A 15,558-nucleotide genomic window follows, 5' to 3' on the forward strand; every position below is an offset into this window, starting at 1 on the left:
GGAAGCAGCAGGGCGCCTGTCCCATTGGCGAAGTGCGCACTATAAATGCTCGTAGGGGGCAGGGCAAGGGGCGGGGCTTGAGGCAGGGGTGGGAACGTCCAGAGCCTGGCGCTGTCCGACTTTGCCCCGCTCTCAGCATCAGACAGAAGAACTGGACTGTTTTCCTCAACTTGGCAAATTTTATTTAGAAAAAAGCTGGGGGAGGAAAAAAGTGACAGCGCTCTTTAGGCCAAGGACTTAGAAGAGAAACCTCCACCCTTCCGTAGCACCTTAGTCCTTTTTCTCTCTCTCACTGCTCAACCCCCTCGGCTTCTGGAGCATGGAAAAGGCTATGTTCCCTGCCGAAGGAGAGTGGATGGTGAAGGTGCCTGGAAACGGCCAGAGAAAAGACCCAAGCGATCGATGTTGCGGTGGAGGACACTATGCAGCACAGCCAGATGAGGTCCACCCTCACCCCCACCCTCCCTGGAGAAGTCCCGGATGAAGCGGCCACGCTCTGATTGGAAGATGAACTTCTGGGGCAAGGGCCCGTGCTCCCGGAGAAAGCCCCAGACACTGAGCAGCAGCAGACGCACTTCAAAAGGTGCCAGTTGACTAAATACCTCGTGCATATTACCCAGGGCTGGAGGCAGGAGGCTTCCCTCAGCCATTACAGCTACCAGGGTGCAGGATGCCTCCAGGTGCCAGGGGGAGTGGGCTGTGTCAGGGTGGCGAGAGGCTTCCCAATGGCCCAAGAGGGCAGCCAGCAGCCCCCGCAGCAGCACGGAGCAGTAGCACAGGGCTGGGGGAGCAGCTGCTACCAGCTTTAACAGCTCAAAGAGCAGGGGCTGTTCCCGGAAGCGCCGGCCAATGCGGAGATCCCGCTCCACTGTGGCCCGGGCATGCTCCTCCGGGGGCCAGGCCAGCTCAGCACCAGCTGCATCAGGACACACATTCTCCACCAAGGTCACTGCCACTGCTTTGGCTGCCTCCGGGCTCAGGGTAGGAGCCCCCCAGCAGCCCCCACATTCACTGCCCCCTGGGGCACTGCAGCAGTGCACCAGGAGGCTGAGGAGGCTCTGGGTGTTATAGAACACTTCCTGCTGATTTCGTGACTGGACAAGCTTGGGTGGCTTTAAGCCACGGCCGATGACTCCAGCATGGAAAACTGACCAAATCCCTCCAGGGCCTGGCACTGCTGCAGAATGCCACCGGTTAGTGTCCAACAGGGAGGCAGAAGCCAAAGGAGCTGAGACAACTGACAGAGTCTCATTGTCCCCATCCACTTCCCCTCCAAATAGTTCTGTGTTGCCCCGATGTAAAGCTCCCTCAACTAGCAGCTGCAGGACAGCCTTGAACCCAGCTGGGGAGGTCTGAGAGAGGCGAAAGAGAAGCTGGGAGGCTGAGGCCACGCCTGGGGGGCCATGCAGCCTCAGAGAGGCAAAGAAGCGGTGCACCCCAGCCCTCACAAGTCCCAGGAGTTGGGAGGGGGACAGGGCTTCCAGAGGAAAGGGACAAATGGCCAGGAGGGAGGCAGCAGCTTCAGCTACTTCCTCCTCAGGATGTAGCAGGAGAGGAGCCAGGTCAGACAGATGGGCTGAGGCAGACTCCCCAAACCGGGCCCCTAAAGCTGCAGGGCCCTCACCACCCTGCTGTTCCCACCCCACTAGCAGTGCCAAGTTGCGCAGAAACCGAGCTGTGAAGTGAGGCTGTAAAGTCCCTGCATGCACCCGAGCCAGGCAGCTTCGGAAGGCCAGGGGCAGGAGGCCAGAAAGACTGACCACCAGTCCTGCATATAACTGAGTGGCCAAACTCAACTCTTCAGGGCTTCGGGCTCGGCTCAGTAGATGGCCCAAGGCCTCAGGTCCACAGCTAGGCCGGGTATAGACAGATAGCAGGCCCAAGAGCTGGTGCTGCCAGAGGAAGCGTTTCCGTTCCAGTCGTAATGTCTCTCCACACAGCTCTCCAACGTGGTTTCTTAGCGCATCTAGAAAGGGCACCGGGCGGGGAGGGGGAGGGGGGCCCAGCACCCCTTCTCCAGGAGAACCTCCCCGGTGATGAACCAGTTTTTGCAGGTGCAACAGCAGCAGCTGGATCAGCCGGTCACAGGCTTCACGCACAGTGTCTGGCACAGCCAGGCCCTGGGTAGTAATAACTGAAGCAGGCATAGCTGTGTCCACAAGGAATTGCAGCAGGCGGTAGGCACCTGCCCCGGAGGCCTGGCTCACCAGGTGCACGGCTAGGTTCAGCATGTTGTCCAGCTCCTCTCGGGGGAATCCCTGCAGGTGTTGCTGCAGCTGGCTCAGCACAGATGGGGGCTTGAGGCAATCCACAAGCTCTCCAGAGACAGTGCCCAGCAAAGCTGGTGACATGACTGCCAGCTGCAGTAGGAAGGGAACTGTGGCCTGAAGAGTGGGGTCCCCACTACGGCCCCCAGTGCCCCCTGCCAGGCTATCATGGAACATTCTCAGGAGCTCCCGTCGGATGCTGTCTCCATGGCGGGAGGCCAGGTGCCCTAGGATGCCTACAACTGAGGCAATCTTGGGCACCCGTTTCTCCCCAGGGAGGGCAGGAGATCCAGGGAAGGGGTCTGTAGATGGGGTTTGAGAAGAGCTTCCACCACTACCACCAGCTCCACCTCCAGCCCCACCATGGACACAGAAATCTTTAAGGCCACAGGAGAGGACTCGGGAGATGATGGTACCAGGAAAAGAGGAGCCAATATGTGCTACAACCCAGTCAAAGTGTGGGGAATGCTGGACAGAAGTATCTAGCAAGGCATCCACACATGCATCTGGGCAACTACCAATGAGAGCCGAGAGGCACTGCACGTAGATGTCCATTAACGTGCGTGTGGCCCTACAGCCCATCCATAGCTGCAGCAGTTCATTGAGAGAGCCTGTGGCATGGGGCACACGCTGGTGCTGGCCTGAGTATGTGCTGCTCAGTTGCCCCATGAGGTCAATGGACCACGCACTAATCACAGGTGCCCAGGCTTTTGGGTTGGCCCGAATAAACTCAGACAGCACCTGCTGTACTTCTTGCACCACATCCTCTAGACCAGGTCCCCCAGCAGGAACATGGGAGGGTGGAGGTGGACGGAGCTGAGGTGGACCAGCCACAGGGCTTTCATCCAGGGCAGCCAAGTGGGCCTGAACACTCTCATCAAAGACACCTCTCAAGTGGTCAAGCACAGCAGCCCGAGCAGGTGGCAAAGAGCGAAGCAGGAGAAGACCACAGCGAGCATGTTCCCGGGCTGAGAGTTGGTGGCCCAGAATGGGGTCTATGCCAGTCAGAAATGCCTTGATTTCCTGGGACAGCTCCTGAGCACTATAAGGAAGCAAAAGAAGCGGATGTAGAGTGTTGTGAGATACTCAGCAAGTTACATTCCTTCTGAGAGCTTTGGTTTCTTTCTAGGTAAAATAGAGGTAATAACTGTACCTCCCTCATAAGCACTTAAGTACCACACTTGGTTCACTCTAATCACTCAATAAATACTAGCTATTTTTCTTTCAATAAAAACAACAAGGGCTGGCCAGTTAGCTCAGTTGTTTAGAGCTCAGTCCTGCAACACCAAGCTCACGCGTTAGGATACCTGTACCAGCCAGACACCAAAAATAAATAAATAACAACAGTAATAATATCAATAATAGATAACTCTTAGAATGTGTCAGGTAGTGTTTTAAGTACTTGCACGTATTACTTCAATCCTGACAACAGCTCAATAAAGTAGGTACTATTATGATCCCATTTTACAGATAAGGAAATCAAGGTTAAATAATCAGGCTATACTCTCCAAGAGAGTAGGAACCATTTTGGTGCTCTTCAACGCTGAGTCCCCGTCTACTGAGTTACCTAGTACATGGGAAGCACTCAATAAATATTTGTTGAACTGAGTAAGTATATTTTGTGTTTCTATAACACCTGCTTTAAAAACCTTTCCAGCTTTACCACCCTCGCCCCCCCCACCACCACCACCACAAGCACCCTGGAATCCGGTCTTAATGGAAAGAAAATGTAAGCCCCTTATTCAGGGCTCTCCTTCCCAACACCTGTTTCGTCCCATATTCTGCAAGCATGCTAACCACACACCACCGCATCAACAATAACCATCTACCCAGCACCTTCAATGTGCCTAGGAACCAGGGTGTCCTAGTGCACAAATAGCGTAATGTCTTTCAACCCTTCACCTCCCCAAATATATGGATTCAGAAGTGTTAGGAAAGGAGGCAAAATTCCCTCCCTCTTCTCGCCTTTTCTGTCAAAGAAGTCAGCGTCTTCTAGGAGCTGATAGAGCTCTGACTATGCCATTCCTCTCTGGTTCCTCCAAAAAACAAACAAAATCTCCCTAAGGGGAGTGGGGGAGTGTCTTTGCTGGAGTGCAAGGGAAAGGATAGAAGGAAGCATTCGGTGGGTTTCTGGGCCTGGGTTCTCAGGAAGTCTCCATGAAGTCAGGTCCCTCGGTTCTAAAAGGGGCAGGGCAGAGCAGCTGGGTTCCCAAGAGTTCTGATATCCCCGATACTTGGGAGAGCAAGGCCGGGGTCTGGGGTAGCTAGGCATTGGGGTCTAGGAGGAGGACGGACAGAGGTCCCGGGAGGGCGGGCACTGGAGCCCGGAGTTTTGGTGAGGCAGTGCCTGAGTTCTGGGAGGACCGGACCAGGAATCTCTGAGAACCCTGACGCGAGTTCTCGAGGTAAGATCCGGGTTTCTGCCTAGAAGGCTGGGAGTCGGCGCGGGGCCGCGCGGTGGGGGAAGATGCCAGGGGCTCTGACTACCTGAGAGGCGCGGGACCGTGGGTGGCTGGGGCAGGCCCGGGAGGCCCTGGGGCCCCGGGAGGGTCGCACAACGCGGACATCCCGGAGCCCTAGCCCGAGCCCGAGGCGGGAGCGGCGGAGGGCAGGCTGCGCATGCGCGCTGACGGGAAACTCGAAAGGAACCAGCTCCGAGGCCTCTCAGGAAAACTAATCCGGCGATGTCCCTGACCCTCAGACGTTGGTTCCGCGGCGCGTCGGAGTCCCAGAGCAGGACCGCGACGATGATAGCGGAAAGCCGAACCGCCCTCGACGCGACCATCGTTTTTCAAAGGACCTTGGACACACAGACTGAAGCTAGCTGCGGTCATCCGCCTTGAGATTTAGTTATTATTCCTAACGCCCACGATCCAAAATGTTCAACTCACGAGCTCTTAAAAAAAACGAAGCACCGGGAACCTTTTTTTTTTTTTTTTAAGATGACCGGTAAGGGGATCTCAACTCTTGACTTGGTGCTGTCCGCACCACGCTCAGCGTTAGCGAACTGGCCATCCCTATATGGGATCCGAACCCGGGGCCTTGGTGTTATCAGGACCGCACTCTCCCGAGTGAGCCACGGGCCAGCCCAGCCGGGAACTATTTTAATCAATAAAGAGTAAAGACGATGGAAAAAGCACTTCGAGAGAAGGGGAGGGGGAAAGCGAAAAAGAGACGGCAAGAAAGGAGAGAAAATTCATAAGAGAAGATGAAGGGAAGAAAAGCAAGGCCAGGGAGAGTGAGGGAGCCGCACACAAACTGGGCTAGCTGGGCCTGAGGTGCCCTCCCCGCAGGAGACGGCGCATCCTTCCACTCTCCCCACGGTGAGGCTTTGCTCTCTCCCGAAATTCCCAGCACGGGGACCTGGGCCTAACTCACATCCGCACACCTGGCAGAGACGGAGCTTCTTAAATATATGAGAAGCCAGTACACCCACCAAGAGCCCCCACTCGAGCCAGGCTACTGATGAGAAGAAAAAAACCTGCTCTCACCAGTCAGGCTAAATTATAATCTTGGGAGATCTGGGATAAATCAGTAGTCAAGTCCACCTGTCCTGGAAAATGTTATTATAAGACCATTTTTGGCTTAGTTGGTTAGAGCCTGGTGCTGGTAGCACCAAGGTCAAGGATTCAGATCCAAGTGGTAGGGACCAGTCGCCAACAAAAACAAACAAACAAAAGACCATTTTTACTTAGAAGCAGACATGATGGCACAAGAAAGCTGTAAAATAACCCAGAATGCTTCTTGGGACCCTTACCCTAGATCTCTGCATGTAGGGTGTAACCTAGTAACCATGCCAAATCTATACCTCATGTACAACCAATAGAAAACCTGATGAAGTGATCAGGTGGGGCTGTCTTCTCTCTCTCCTCTTTGATCCTTCCCCCTTCCTGTGATTATAAAATACTAAGCTCTGCTGGCCCTTTTTGGAGTGCATTTCTCAAGGCAACATAACCTTTGCATTTCCTCAGTTGCAATAGTCATATTGGCTCAATAAAGCCTCTGCTTTATATGTTTAGCTTCAATTTCTTTTAGGTCAGCACCACCTAGATCAAGTTCCAGCTATTCCACTTAGTAGCTATGTACTTTACCTCTCAATGCCTGCTCCCTTTTCTGGAAATGAGGAGGTGATACTACAACTACGTCACAGGGTTGTTATGAAAAGTGAAACAGCGTAGTATGTTCACTGCATAGCACTTAGTGCCCGCAATGGTTAAGCACTATATAGGCATTTGCTGTTTTTATTATATTTGTTGACCAAACTCCAGAAAATAAACTCTTTGTCAACAGGGACTTTGCCTGTTTTCTTAACAGCTATATCCTCATCTTCTACAACACTGCCTGGCATGCAGTAGGTTCTTTTGTTTCTTTTCTTTCTTTCTCTTTCTTTCTTTCTTTTTTATTTTATTTTATTAATTTTGTAGTAGGTTCTTAATAAATAGCCATTGAATGAATGAAAGGAAAGAAGGTTCTGAGATCTCTATTAACCAGAGGGCTTACTGCTCTCAATGGAAGTGTAAGTTAGGATAATACCAGATGGTAGGTGCTGAAGATACTTTTGAAATGCTTTAAAAGTTGAATAATAATTATGGTTCTTCATTTGTTCTTAAATTTTAGAAGTTCAATCATCTCCTACCTACTAGCAAGCACTGTTCTAAGCACTCAGTAAGTATAAGAGACAATTTCTACTCCTAGCTCTACCTCAAATTTCCCTTCTCAGGGCCTCAACTATTGTTCTGTAAAAGGAAGTTTTTCAACAGATGAATTATACCAGCTATGAGACTATTATGTGGCCCTTGCCCTTAAAGATTTCACTATTTTTTTTTTTCAGCTGGCAGTAGAGGGAAGGGATTTCACAATCTAAGTGTGTTCATTTTGGAGTTGGACAGATCTGGATTCCTGTCTACCATTTGTTAACAATATAACCCTGAGCAGGTTACCCAGCTGGTTGAAGGTTGTTTCCCTCTTTGTAAAATGGGCATGATGCCTCGAACTCAGACTTTTCATCAAGATCACTTGAGATAATTTATGTAAAGGGCTTAACATAATGCCAGACACAGAAACTCAAAAAGAAAATAAATAAATAAAAGAAATAAAAACTAACTAAAAAACCAAATACAGAAACCCCTCTTCAAATGACAACAGCGACAAGAGGCAGGTTGACGGTCTCTGGAGCTAGGTTGCCTGGATCCAAGTCCTGTCATTTTCTAGCTATTGACCATGGGCAAGAGTTCTATATCTTGGTTTCTACATCTGTAAAATGGGGATAGTAATAGTATCTGTCTGAGAGTGATGAAGCTAATGAACTAAAAATACATGCAGCAGGCTTAGGACAGTGGTGCATAGCAAAGCACTTACATAGAAGTTGTCTATTATTAGTATCTAATTGTGGAGGTGGGATGGAAAGTGAGAAGGACACTGCAAGACAATATCTATTTATGGCACGGTCCATGCCATGGCGGGGTCTTGAAAAGAATAGCTTGGACTGCCCTTTCCGAGTTGGCAAGGCCCCGGAGGGAGAGCTGCTGGCAGGGCCACAGCTAGTAAAGATCTCTGCCTTGGCATAGTAGTGCTGCTTTTGCTTTCTCTTTTGATGTTTTGATCAGCGTGGCACTTTCCTGAGTTTCCAAAAGATGCAAAAAATGACACACAAACAGTTGTTGTCATAAAATTAGATTATCCCACAAAAGATCCAGGCAGATTGAACAATTCCAAATTGTCCCTTTTGAGTCAATTTATTACACCAATGGATGTTTTAAAAACACCTTATGAGTAGCCATGAGCAATTGTTTTTACCTAAGAAATTAATAAACAATAGAAATCCCCATCCTCTTCCCACCATCTGGGTAAATGGTTATATGGATTATAAAATGGGAAAAGGAAAAATTTGGTACCCTCCTAGGGGATGTCCTAAATATGACTTAAGTTGGCAAACGTCATTTACAGGGGATTACATTAATGGTAAGAGAATGGTTGGAATTAATGGGAAAAGATACTATAGGAAGAATTAAGTTTATGAGAACGAATGCGTAGAAACCCTGTTACTCATTAGTGTCCTAAGTTAAATAAAAACATCTTAGTAAGATATTGGGACAAAAACATATGATGCACAACTTTCCCTCCTAAAGATAAAGATTATAGATGGAATTTAGAATGCACCTGGTTCTGTGAGGGATGGTGCTGTGCACTTTGACACTTTACATTGGACCACACAGCCGCTATATTAAGTACATGCATGATAAATCTGTTCAAATATTTTTTATTCCTTTTCCAAATAAACAATAGGTCCATGCCTATAGAAATATGAGAATCATTAAATCAAAGTTAAAAATATATATAAAGTTTGTTTAACACTTTGTAACCGCAATCGCTGCCGTCTCAATTTTGAGTCAGACATATAATTTATGCTTGCTGGTAGTAATAAGTTTAAGGTTAATGCGAGGGCAAGAAGAAAAGAAACACAATGGTGAAAATCGTCAAGAACAGCGAGTCACGGACTAATCGACCACAACAGATATAATCACCAGAAAGAATTGGCTGGCCACCGACTTTTATTTAACCTTGTGGATTATTAATTTTATGAGAACTGATGTAAGTTTAAGAAAAGTTTCCGTTTAACTATTGGTTTAATAATTTTAAAGGTTTATGTAGTTAAAATGCCCACATTAACCCCCCCGTGTTGTGTAACAAATAAAAATGCTGTTTTCAGTCTGAAGGCTGCTTCAGCTGCTTTAGCTGCTCTGGCTGCGACAGCGCTGACAGCCCGCAGGGTGAGAACGTGCTTCAAAGGAACCGAGCTCTCTGCCTGTGTTTGTTATTTTCGCCGAACCTCTTCATCCCTTTTTCAAGGGCCCCCAACTCGACTGGAGCTGGTCTCCGGCATATTTAGATATTTGCAGTAGTAGAAATTATGAGTTTGGAAAAGAGGAAGAATGACAGTTGGAGCTGGGTGATGAGTAATATTTTTTCTACTTTAGTAAATGTTTGAAAATTTTTCCATAATAAAAAGCAAAATACACAAAAGAGAAAGAATTTTTTTTTTTTTTTTTTAAAGATGACCGGTAAGGGGATCTTAACCCTTGGCTTGGTGTTGTCAACACCACGCTCAGCTAGTGAGCCAACCAGCCATCCCTATGTAGGATCCGAACCCGTGGCCTTGGTGTTATCAGCACCGCACTCTCCCGAGTGAGCCACGGGCCGGCCCAAGAAATTTTTTTAATTAAAAAAAGAAAAAGAAAACCAAAAAAAGAGCAAAATACAAATTTAAAAACAGCTTTAATACTTCTGATTATTCTTCGAATACAATTCAAATTCCCTGCAGGCTCTAAATTTTGTGGGCCTTGTCTCCCTCTCCAACTTCATCACTTTTCAGCTCCCCCACCTTTTTTTTTAATCACTGCACTCTGAGCTACACTCAACTTCTGACAGTTCTTGGAACACAGCAAGCTTCTCTTCAACCTTAGGCACAGTACGTAGAACAAAATTATGAAGGATGGATGTACCAAGATGTTGAATGCCTTTTCTTCTCCCTTCTGTCTCCTCCCATCCTATCCTTATGTATCTGAATATAGTGCAGGCTAGCAAGTTAGCTCAGCTGGTTACAGCCTGCTGTTATAACACCAAGGTCAAGGGTTCAGGTCCCCATACTGGCCAGCCACAAAAAGCAAAACAAAACAAAACACCGATGTAATATTGTCTTGCTAGAGAAATGGCTGATTCTGAGTACTTGGGCAGGGGAAGTACTAGGTGAGCCTGGAGCACATTATTGTGCCAGAAAGCAAGGAAGCACTCAAATACTGTGGTTGTGTCAGAAGGACATAGGGACCACCTTGAAGAGGTTACTCCTGGACACCTTTGGCATAATTTGACCATGAAAAAGCAATGGTAATGGATTATAACACATTGAAAAAAATCCATATATCTGTAGTGATACTAAAAAAAGGGGAGGGCCTCTTCTTTACACAATATATCATATGAATGATATGAATGAATAAATGATGAATTTGAAAATCACCATTTTGCAGCAAAATAATAATTAACTCAGGTAAAGATCATCATGGACACTAAAACCATTAGGTGATAGGTCACTGGGGAATAAGGTATTCATACAGTAGCAAAGTATCACCTCATAAATTAGTTTTTAATTACAAAGGGAAAGGCACCTTTAAAGTGGAGAAATTGGGAAGACATCCATCTGACCAAGTTTCTGCACTCAAGAGTCACCGATAATGACTGAAATTACAAAAGGAATGACATAATGCCATGGGAAGTACATAGTATCATTTACATAGAATTTTTGCCAAAAATGCCTAACCTAAATCTAATTATAAGGAAACGGAAACACTCACACAAACCCAGATTGGCTCCTGGGTTGAGGGGAAAAAAAGAAACCAGCTGTAAAGAATATTATTGGAACTGAGGAAATTTGAGTATGAAAACTGAATATTAGATATTTCATCAATGTTAAATGTCTTTATATTTTGGCTATATAGAATAATGTGCTTAGGGATAAAGTTTTATGTTGTCTATACTTCACTTCCTTTTTTAAAAAATTAATTTCTGGGCCGAGCCCGTGGCGCACTCGGGAGAGTGCGGAGCTGGGAGTGCGGCGACGCTCCTGCTACGGGTTCGGATCCTATATGGGAATGGCCAGTGCGCTCACTGGCTGAGTGCCGGTCACGAAAAAGACAAAAAAAAAAAAAAAAAAAAATTAATTTATTTTTAACTGACATAATTGTATATGCCTGACTTTCAAATGATTTGATCCAACAAGGACAATAAAAATACACACCCGCACATATGCAAGTGCGTAGAGATAAAACAAGTGCTGCAAAATGTTAACTGGTATATCTAAGTAGAGGACATATACAAGGATTCATTGCACTAATCTCTTAACTTTATGGAAGGTTTGAGATTGTTCAAATATAAATCTGGGGGAAGGGGAACACTAGGCCCAAACCCTCCCTCTTCTGGGGAGCACAGGGCAGGAGAATATGTCTTTCCTCAGTTGAACACACTTCCACGCAGGCAGCTTTTCTCTTTAAACAACTCTGCCCTGATTTCCAACATTCCAAGTTTTGAATACTAAAAGTGAAAAATTAGGGCCAGCCCGTGGCTCACTCGGGAGAGTGCGGTGCTGATAACACCAAGGCCCCGGGTTCGGATCCCATATACGGATGGCCGGTTCGCTCACTGGGTGAGCGTGGTGCTGACCACACCAAGTCAAGAGTTAAGATCCCCTTACCGGTCATCTTTAAAAAATAAAAAATAAAAAAAGAAATAAAACATAAAAATAAAAGTGAAAAATTATGTTTGGTCTTCGTTTTACTAAAAAACATAATCTAGCAAAGGAAGCAAGATCATTATGAGGTAAAGTGACTTCCCCACCCTGGTCGCACACAGGCAGTGGCAGGACTAGTATCAGGAACCTTACCCGCTCTTCTATCCCTACAATGATCTATATTTCTGTCAGAAATGGAAAGCTGGAGCATCACTCACTGGGGGACAGGGCCATTACAGAGGCTGGCTTCTTGTTGCCTTTGCTCCAGTGAGCTCTTTGGGCCCTGCTTCCCAATTGTCTTGTTTCCACGCTCACAGGCCTCTTTTCACCGCCCATCCCCAGTCTTACATTTAATCACACACATCTCAGTCAGAGCTCTACAGCTTTATTACAAATGGAGTTGACATCTAGAGAGGCCCCTCTCTAGTCTTTCTTCTGTACCCTCTTTCTTCCCAACACATCCCTCCAAGAGAGGCCAGTAGACCATTAGTGGAAGCAGAATCTGGGGAGACTGAAAAAGGGCAATGCCTTCTCCAAAGTCCTCTGAACCAACCAGGGTCCTTCTGGCTCTGGTCAAGAATCTTCTGGTGGAAGAGGTAAGAACTTTAGCTCTCATCTTCAAGGTCTTCCATGTCTACATCCTGGGGGGCTTTTGGCTTCTTTTGCCGTTTGGGCTGGGGTTCACTAGTCCTAGCTGGCTTTGAGGGGGCTTCCACTGAGTAAAGGGAAAGGGAAGCATTAAAGAATCCAGATAAATCCAGGTTCCCCCTCCCTCCACCTCAGTGCCCCAGTATCACCTTCCATGGCTGCCTTCTCTTTCTGGGCAAGCCGGATCTGTTGGAGGAGTTTTCTGCGCTTCTTCCCAGATAGAGTGATGTTGGCACGTGCACTGGACCTGAAGGGCAGATAGTAGCAAAGATATCCAAGTTAGTCTGAAACACCCTAGGTCACCCAAGTGGTTCTGGCAATGCAAAATTACATAACTATTTGGAAGTGTGGGCTCTAAGGTTGTGAGTTAAGTCTCGCTTTACTTAATACCAATCTCAAAACATGCTTCACTGTTAAGTATTAAATAAAGTACTTAACGTTAAATGTTAGTATTTAGTAAGGAGTAGAAACTCTAGATATTTATATTGAAGAAGCCAACGAGAAGATGTAGAAAGTAATTAATAGCGGGGCCGGCCGGCCCGTGGCTCACTGGGGAGAGTGTGGTGCTGATAACACCAAGGCCACGGGTTCAGATCCCTATATAGGGATGGCCGGTTAGCTCACTTGGGAGAGCGTGGTGCTGACAACACCAAGTCAAGGGTTAAGATCCCCTTACCGGTCATCTTTAAAAATAAATAAATAAATAAATAAACAATTTTTTAAAAATAATAAATAAATAATAAAGTAATTAATAGCATGGGAACTCTTCCCCAAGACTCAGGGGGCCTTGAAACTTCTATGCAAAATCCTACGTGTACCTTGGGGAAAATCAATCGAGTTGTATGTAAAAATAAGTTTACTTATAAGATTCTATGAGAAAGGTTGTGAGATCCTGGCAGACTTTAGGAACGCACACAGCCGACAAACATTCCCGGAATACACGAGGAAAGGTGCTGGCCGCTTCGGAGCTCGGCCCAGAGCTGGGAAGACTCGGCAGGGACGACGTACGGGAAGAGAGTCCGGTACTCACGCCCGCTTCTTGAGGTGGTGCCGCGTGATCAGCCCTTCGTCTACCACGGCCCCGACCACTCGGTGCCTCACTCGCCGCTCCCGGTTCAGCACCCGCCGCCGCTTGAACAGCTTCTTCTTCAGTTCCTGCGGGGGAGAGGGATGCCAATCAGACGGAGGCGACGCACGGCGGCCCGGGACCCCCGCACCCGGCGACCCCGGCCCCCATCGATCACGTCTACGGCGAGAGGAGAGAGCGCCCGGACGCTTGGGGAGACAGAGTCGCGGCTCCCCCACAGTCACCGTTCGAGGCCGGTTGATCTTCCCCCCGGGAGCCCCCATGGCTGCGCCGCCGCGCCGGCTGGGGGTGGTCTGTACTTCCGCTCCGCCCCCCGGGCCGCAGGGCTCCGCCCCTCAGCCCTCCGCGGGCCAATCGCAGTCCGGGGCTGGGTCCCGGCTATATAAAGCAGCTCTGCCCGGCTGGAGGTCTCTTGGAGGGCGCGGCCGGGTGAGTGTCGGTTATTTGCGGACGTGGGAGGCCGGATGGGGGCTCTGGCTGGGGCTTGCGGACCCTCTCTTTTTGGCGGTGACCGGGCGTGCGGTCCCGCTCCCCGTTATGTGCGGAGGCAGAGGGAAAGGGCTCTGGCCCCCTCGGCGTAGGGCAGAACCGAAGACCAGCGGGCTCCTCCTCGGGGTGCTCACGGCTTCTCCTTTGACGTCAGGTCCGCGGACGCTGCCCCAGGAGAGGGAGCTATCGTATCTCCTCCTAACACTTAACGTGGGAACCAATAAAAGCCGTTTGTACTGCAATAGGTCTGTGTCCGCGTTTTTTTCCGAAACTGCAGAGTTTGGGGAGCTGTGTGCATTCTTCTACGAACCGGAATTTGCAGATCGAACCTGGAACCTCAGTCCCTTGCTGGAGTGCGGGCGACACTTGGCACAGGTTCTCTGGCTCACCTTGCCGGGACCTCTAATGGCCGCATTGCGCCGAATGCTCCACGTGCCCGCGCTGGTGGCGGGGGCGCGCCGCGCACTGGCGGGTAGGGAGGGTGGGGGCAGAGTGGGAGGGCAAGGTGGGTTCTTAGGGACCCGGGAGTCTAGTCCCTGAAATTGTGGCTCTTAAAATCCCGCGGTATATATGCACCGTCTTTTTCAGAGCTGAGATAGAACTCGGTCACCGGGTAACACATACCCTCCACTCGTGTCCACAGGTTCCCTGGCCAGTAGCTGCCTGGCAGACCGCTGCCTCTGGGATCGGTTCCACGCCCAGCCGCGTCTTGGTAGTGTCCCCACCTTCGACTGGTTCTTTGGATATGAGGAAGTCAAGGGGCTCCTACTGCCGCTGCTGCAGGAGGCACGGGATGCCTGTCCTCTACGTGTGCTGGATGTGGGCTGTGGGACCTCAAGCCTGTGCACAGGCCTGTACACCAAGTCCCCACACCCCGTGGATGTGCTAGGGATAGACTTCTCTCCTGTGGCTGTGGCCCACATGAACAGCCTCCTGGAAGGTGGCCAAGGCCAAGCACTCCTATTCCCTGGGCACCCTGCCTCCCGCCTCCACTTCATGCTGGCTGAGGCCCAGAATCTGGGGCCTGTGGCTTCCTCAGACTCCTTCCAGCTACTGCTGGACAAAGGCACTTGGGATGCTGTTCTCAGGGGTGGTCTGCCTGAGGCTTATCAGCTGCTATCAGAATGCCTGAGGGTCCTAAGCCCCGGGGGGACCCTGATTCAGTTCTCAGATGAGGACCCTGATGTGCGGCTGCCTTGCCTGGAGCAAGGGTCCCATGGTTGGGCTGTGACTGTGCAGGAGCTAGGCCCTTTCAGGGGCATCACCTACTTTGCTTACTTGATTCAAGGCTCTCATTAAAGACATTTTAGTCCCGACCCTACTGTTTGTATTGGCCAAGAGAGAGTTGGAGAGAGCTTTGTCTTTGAAAGGCAGATGACTGGAAAGTGAGAATGAGTTCCAGTTTCCACATTTAGTAGCCTGGTGCAGAATTACTGAATGTTTCTGTGCCTCAGTTTACTTATCTGCAGAGTGGGAATAAATACCTGGAGTTTAGAGAGATTACATACAATGATGCATGAAACATTTAGCACTCGCAAGATGAGTGCTAAAGAGAAGGTACAAGTGGATCATTCCCAACTGCCAACTAACTGGAGCTCCTAAAAGTAACAGATTGGAACTTGATCCAAATCACAGTGTTGACTTGTGTGACCCAACAGCCTAACCTCTAAGCCTCATTTTTTCTCACCTGTAAAAGTTGCAGATGGTGAGAGGATGGGTAGAGGGCTTCATAAACAAACCTAGGTGAAACATTTTAGGGACAGAGAATAATACTTACCTTCAAAGCT

The 15,558-nt window shown here is 48.8% G+C and overlaps 3 protein-coding genes and 1 non-coding gene across 5 annotated transcripts; 2 read left to right on the forward strand and 2 right to left on the reverse strand.

Moving 5' to 3' along the window:
* Positions 1–202: 202 nt before the first annotated feature.
* On the reverse strand, positions 203–4,862 carry INTS5 (integrator complex subunit 5). Its single transcript, XM_063094274.1, has 2 exons — positions 4,755–4,862; positions 203–3,309 (listed from the first exon to the last, which is right to left on the reverse strand). The coding sequence occupies exons 1-2, from the start codon at positions 4,832–4,834 to the stop codon at positions 330–332; spliced, it is 3,060 nt and encodes a 1,019-aa protein (XP_062950344.1). The 5' UTR covers positions 4,835–4,862; the 3' UTR covers positions 203–329.
* A 7,054-nt stretch (positions 4,863–11,916) lies between these two features.
* Positions 11,917–13,609, reverse strand: LOC134375805 (uncharacterized protein C11orf98). Of its 2 annotated transcripts, none has more exons than XM_063094523.1 (4): positions 13,507–13,609; positions 13,226–13,350; positions 12,345–12,442; positions 11,917–12,262 (listed from the first exon to the last, which is right to left on the reverse strand). In XM_063094523.1, the coding sequence occupies exons 1-4, from the start codon at positions 13,543–13,545 to the stop codon at positions 12,153–12,155; spliced, it is 372 nt and encodes a 123-aa protein (XP_062950593.1). In that variant the 5' UTR covers positions 13,546–13,609; the 3' UTR covers positions 11,917–12,152. The 2 variants fall into 2 exon arrangements, with proteins under 2 accessions (XP_062950593.1, XP_062950594.1); XM_063094524.1 differs by having other exon boundaries at positions 12,149–12,262; positions 13,440–13,560.
* Positions 13,610–13,665: 56 nt separating this feature from the next.
* On the forward strand, positions 13,666–15,087 carry CSKMT (citrate synthase lysine methyltransferase). The gene is made up of 3 exons (XM_063094522.1): positions 13,666–13,925; positions 14,049–14,243; positions 14,415–15,087. Exons 1-3 carry the CDS (start codon positions 13,820–13,822, stop codon positions 15,068–15,070), a joined length of 957 nt encoding a protein of 318 aa, XP_062950592.1. The 5' UTR covers positions 13,666–13,819; the 3' UTR covers positions 15,071–15,087.
* LOC134377444 (small nucleolar RNA SNORA57) lies at positions 13,775–13,880 on the forward strand. Its single transcript, XR_010023486.1, has one exon. It is a non-coding gene; the product is annotated as a small nucleolar RNA SNORA57 (small nucleolar RNA).
* Positions 15,088–15,558: the final 471 nt, after the last annotated feature.

Source organism: Cynocephalus volans, chromosome 4, assembly GCF_027409185.1.
Source record: "Cynocephalus volans isolate mCynVol1 chromosome 4, mCynVol1.pri, whole genome shotgun sequence".
Classification (NCBI taxonomy): domain Eukaryota; kingdom Metazoa; phylum Chordata; class Mammalia; order Dermoptera; family Cynocephalidae; genus Cynocephalus; species Cynocephalus volans.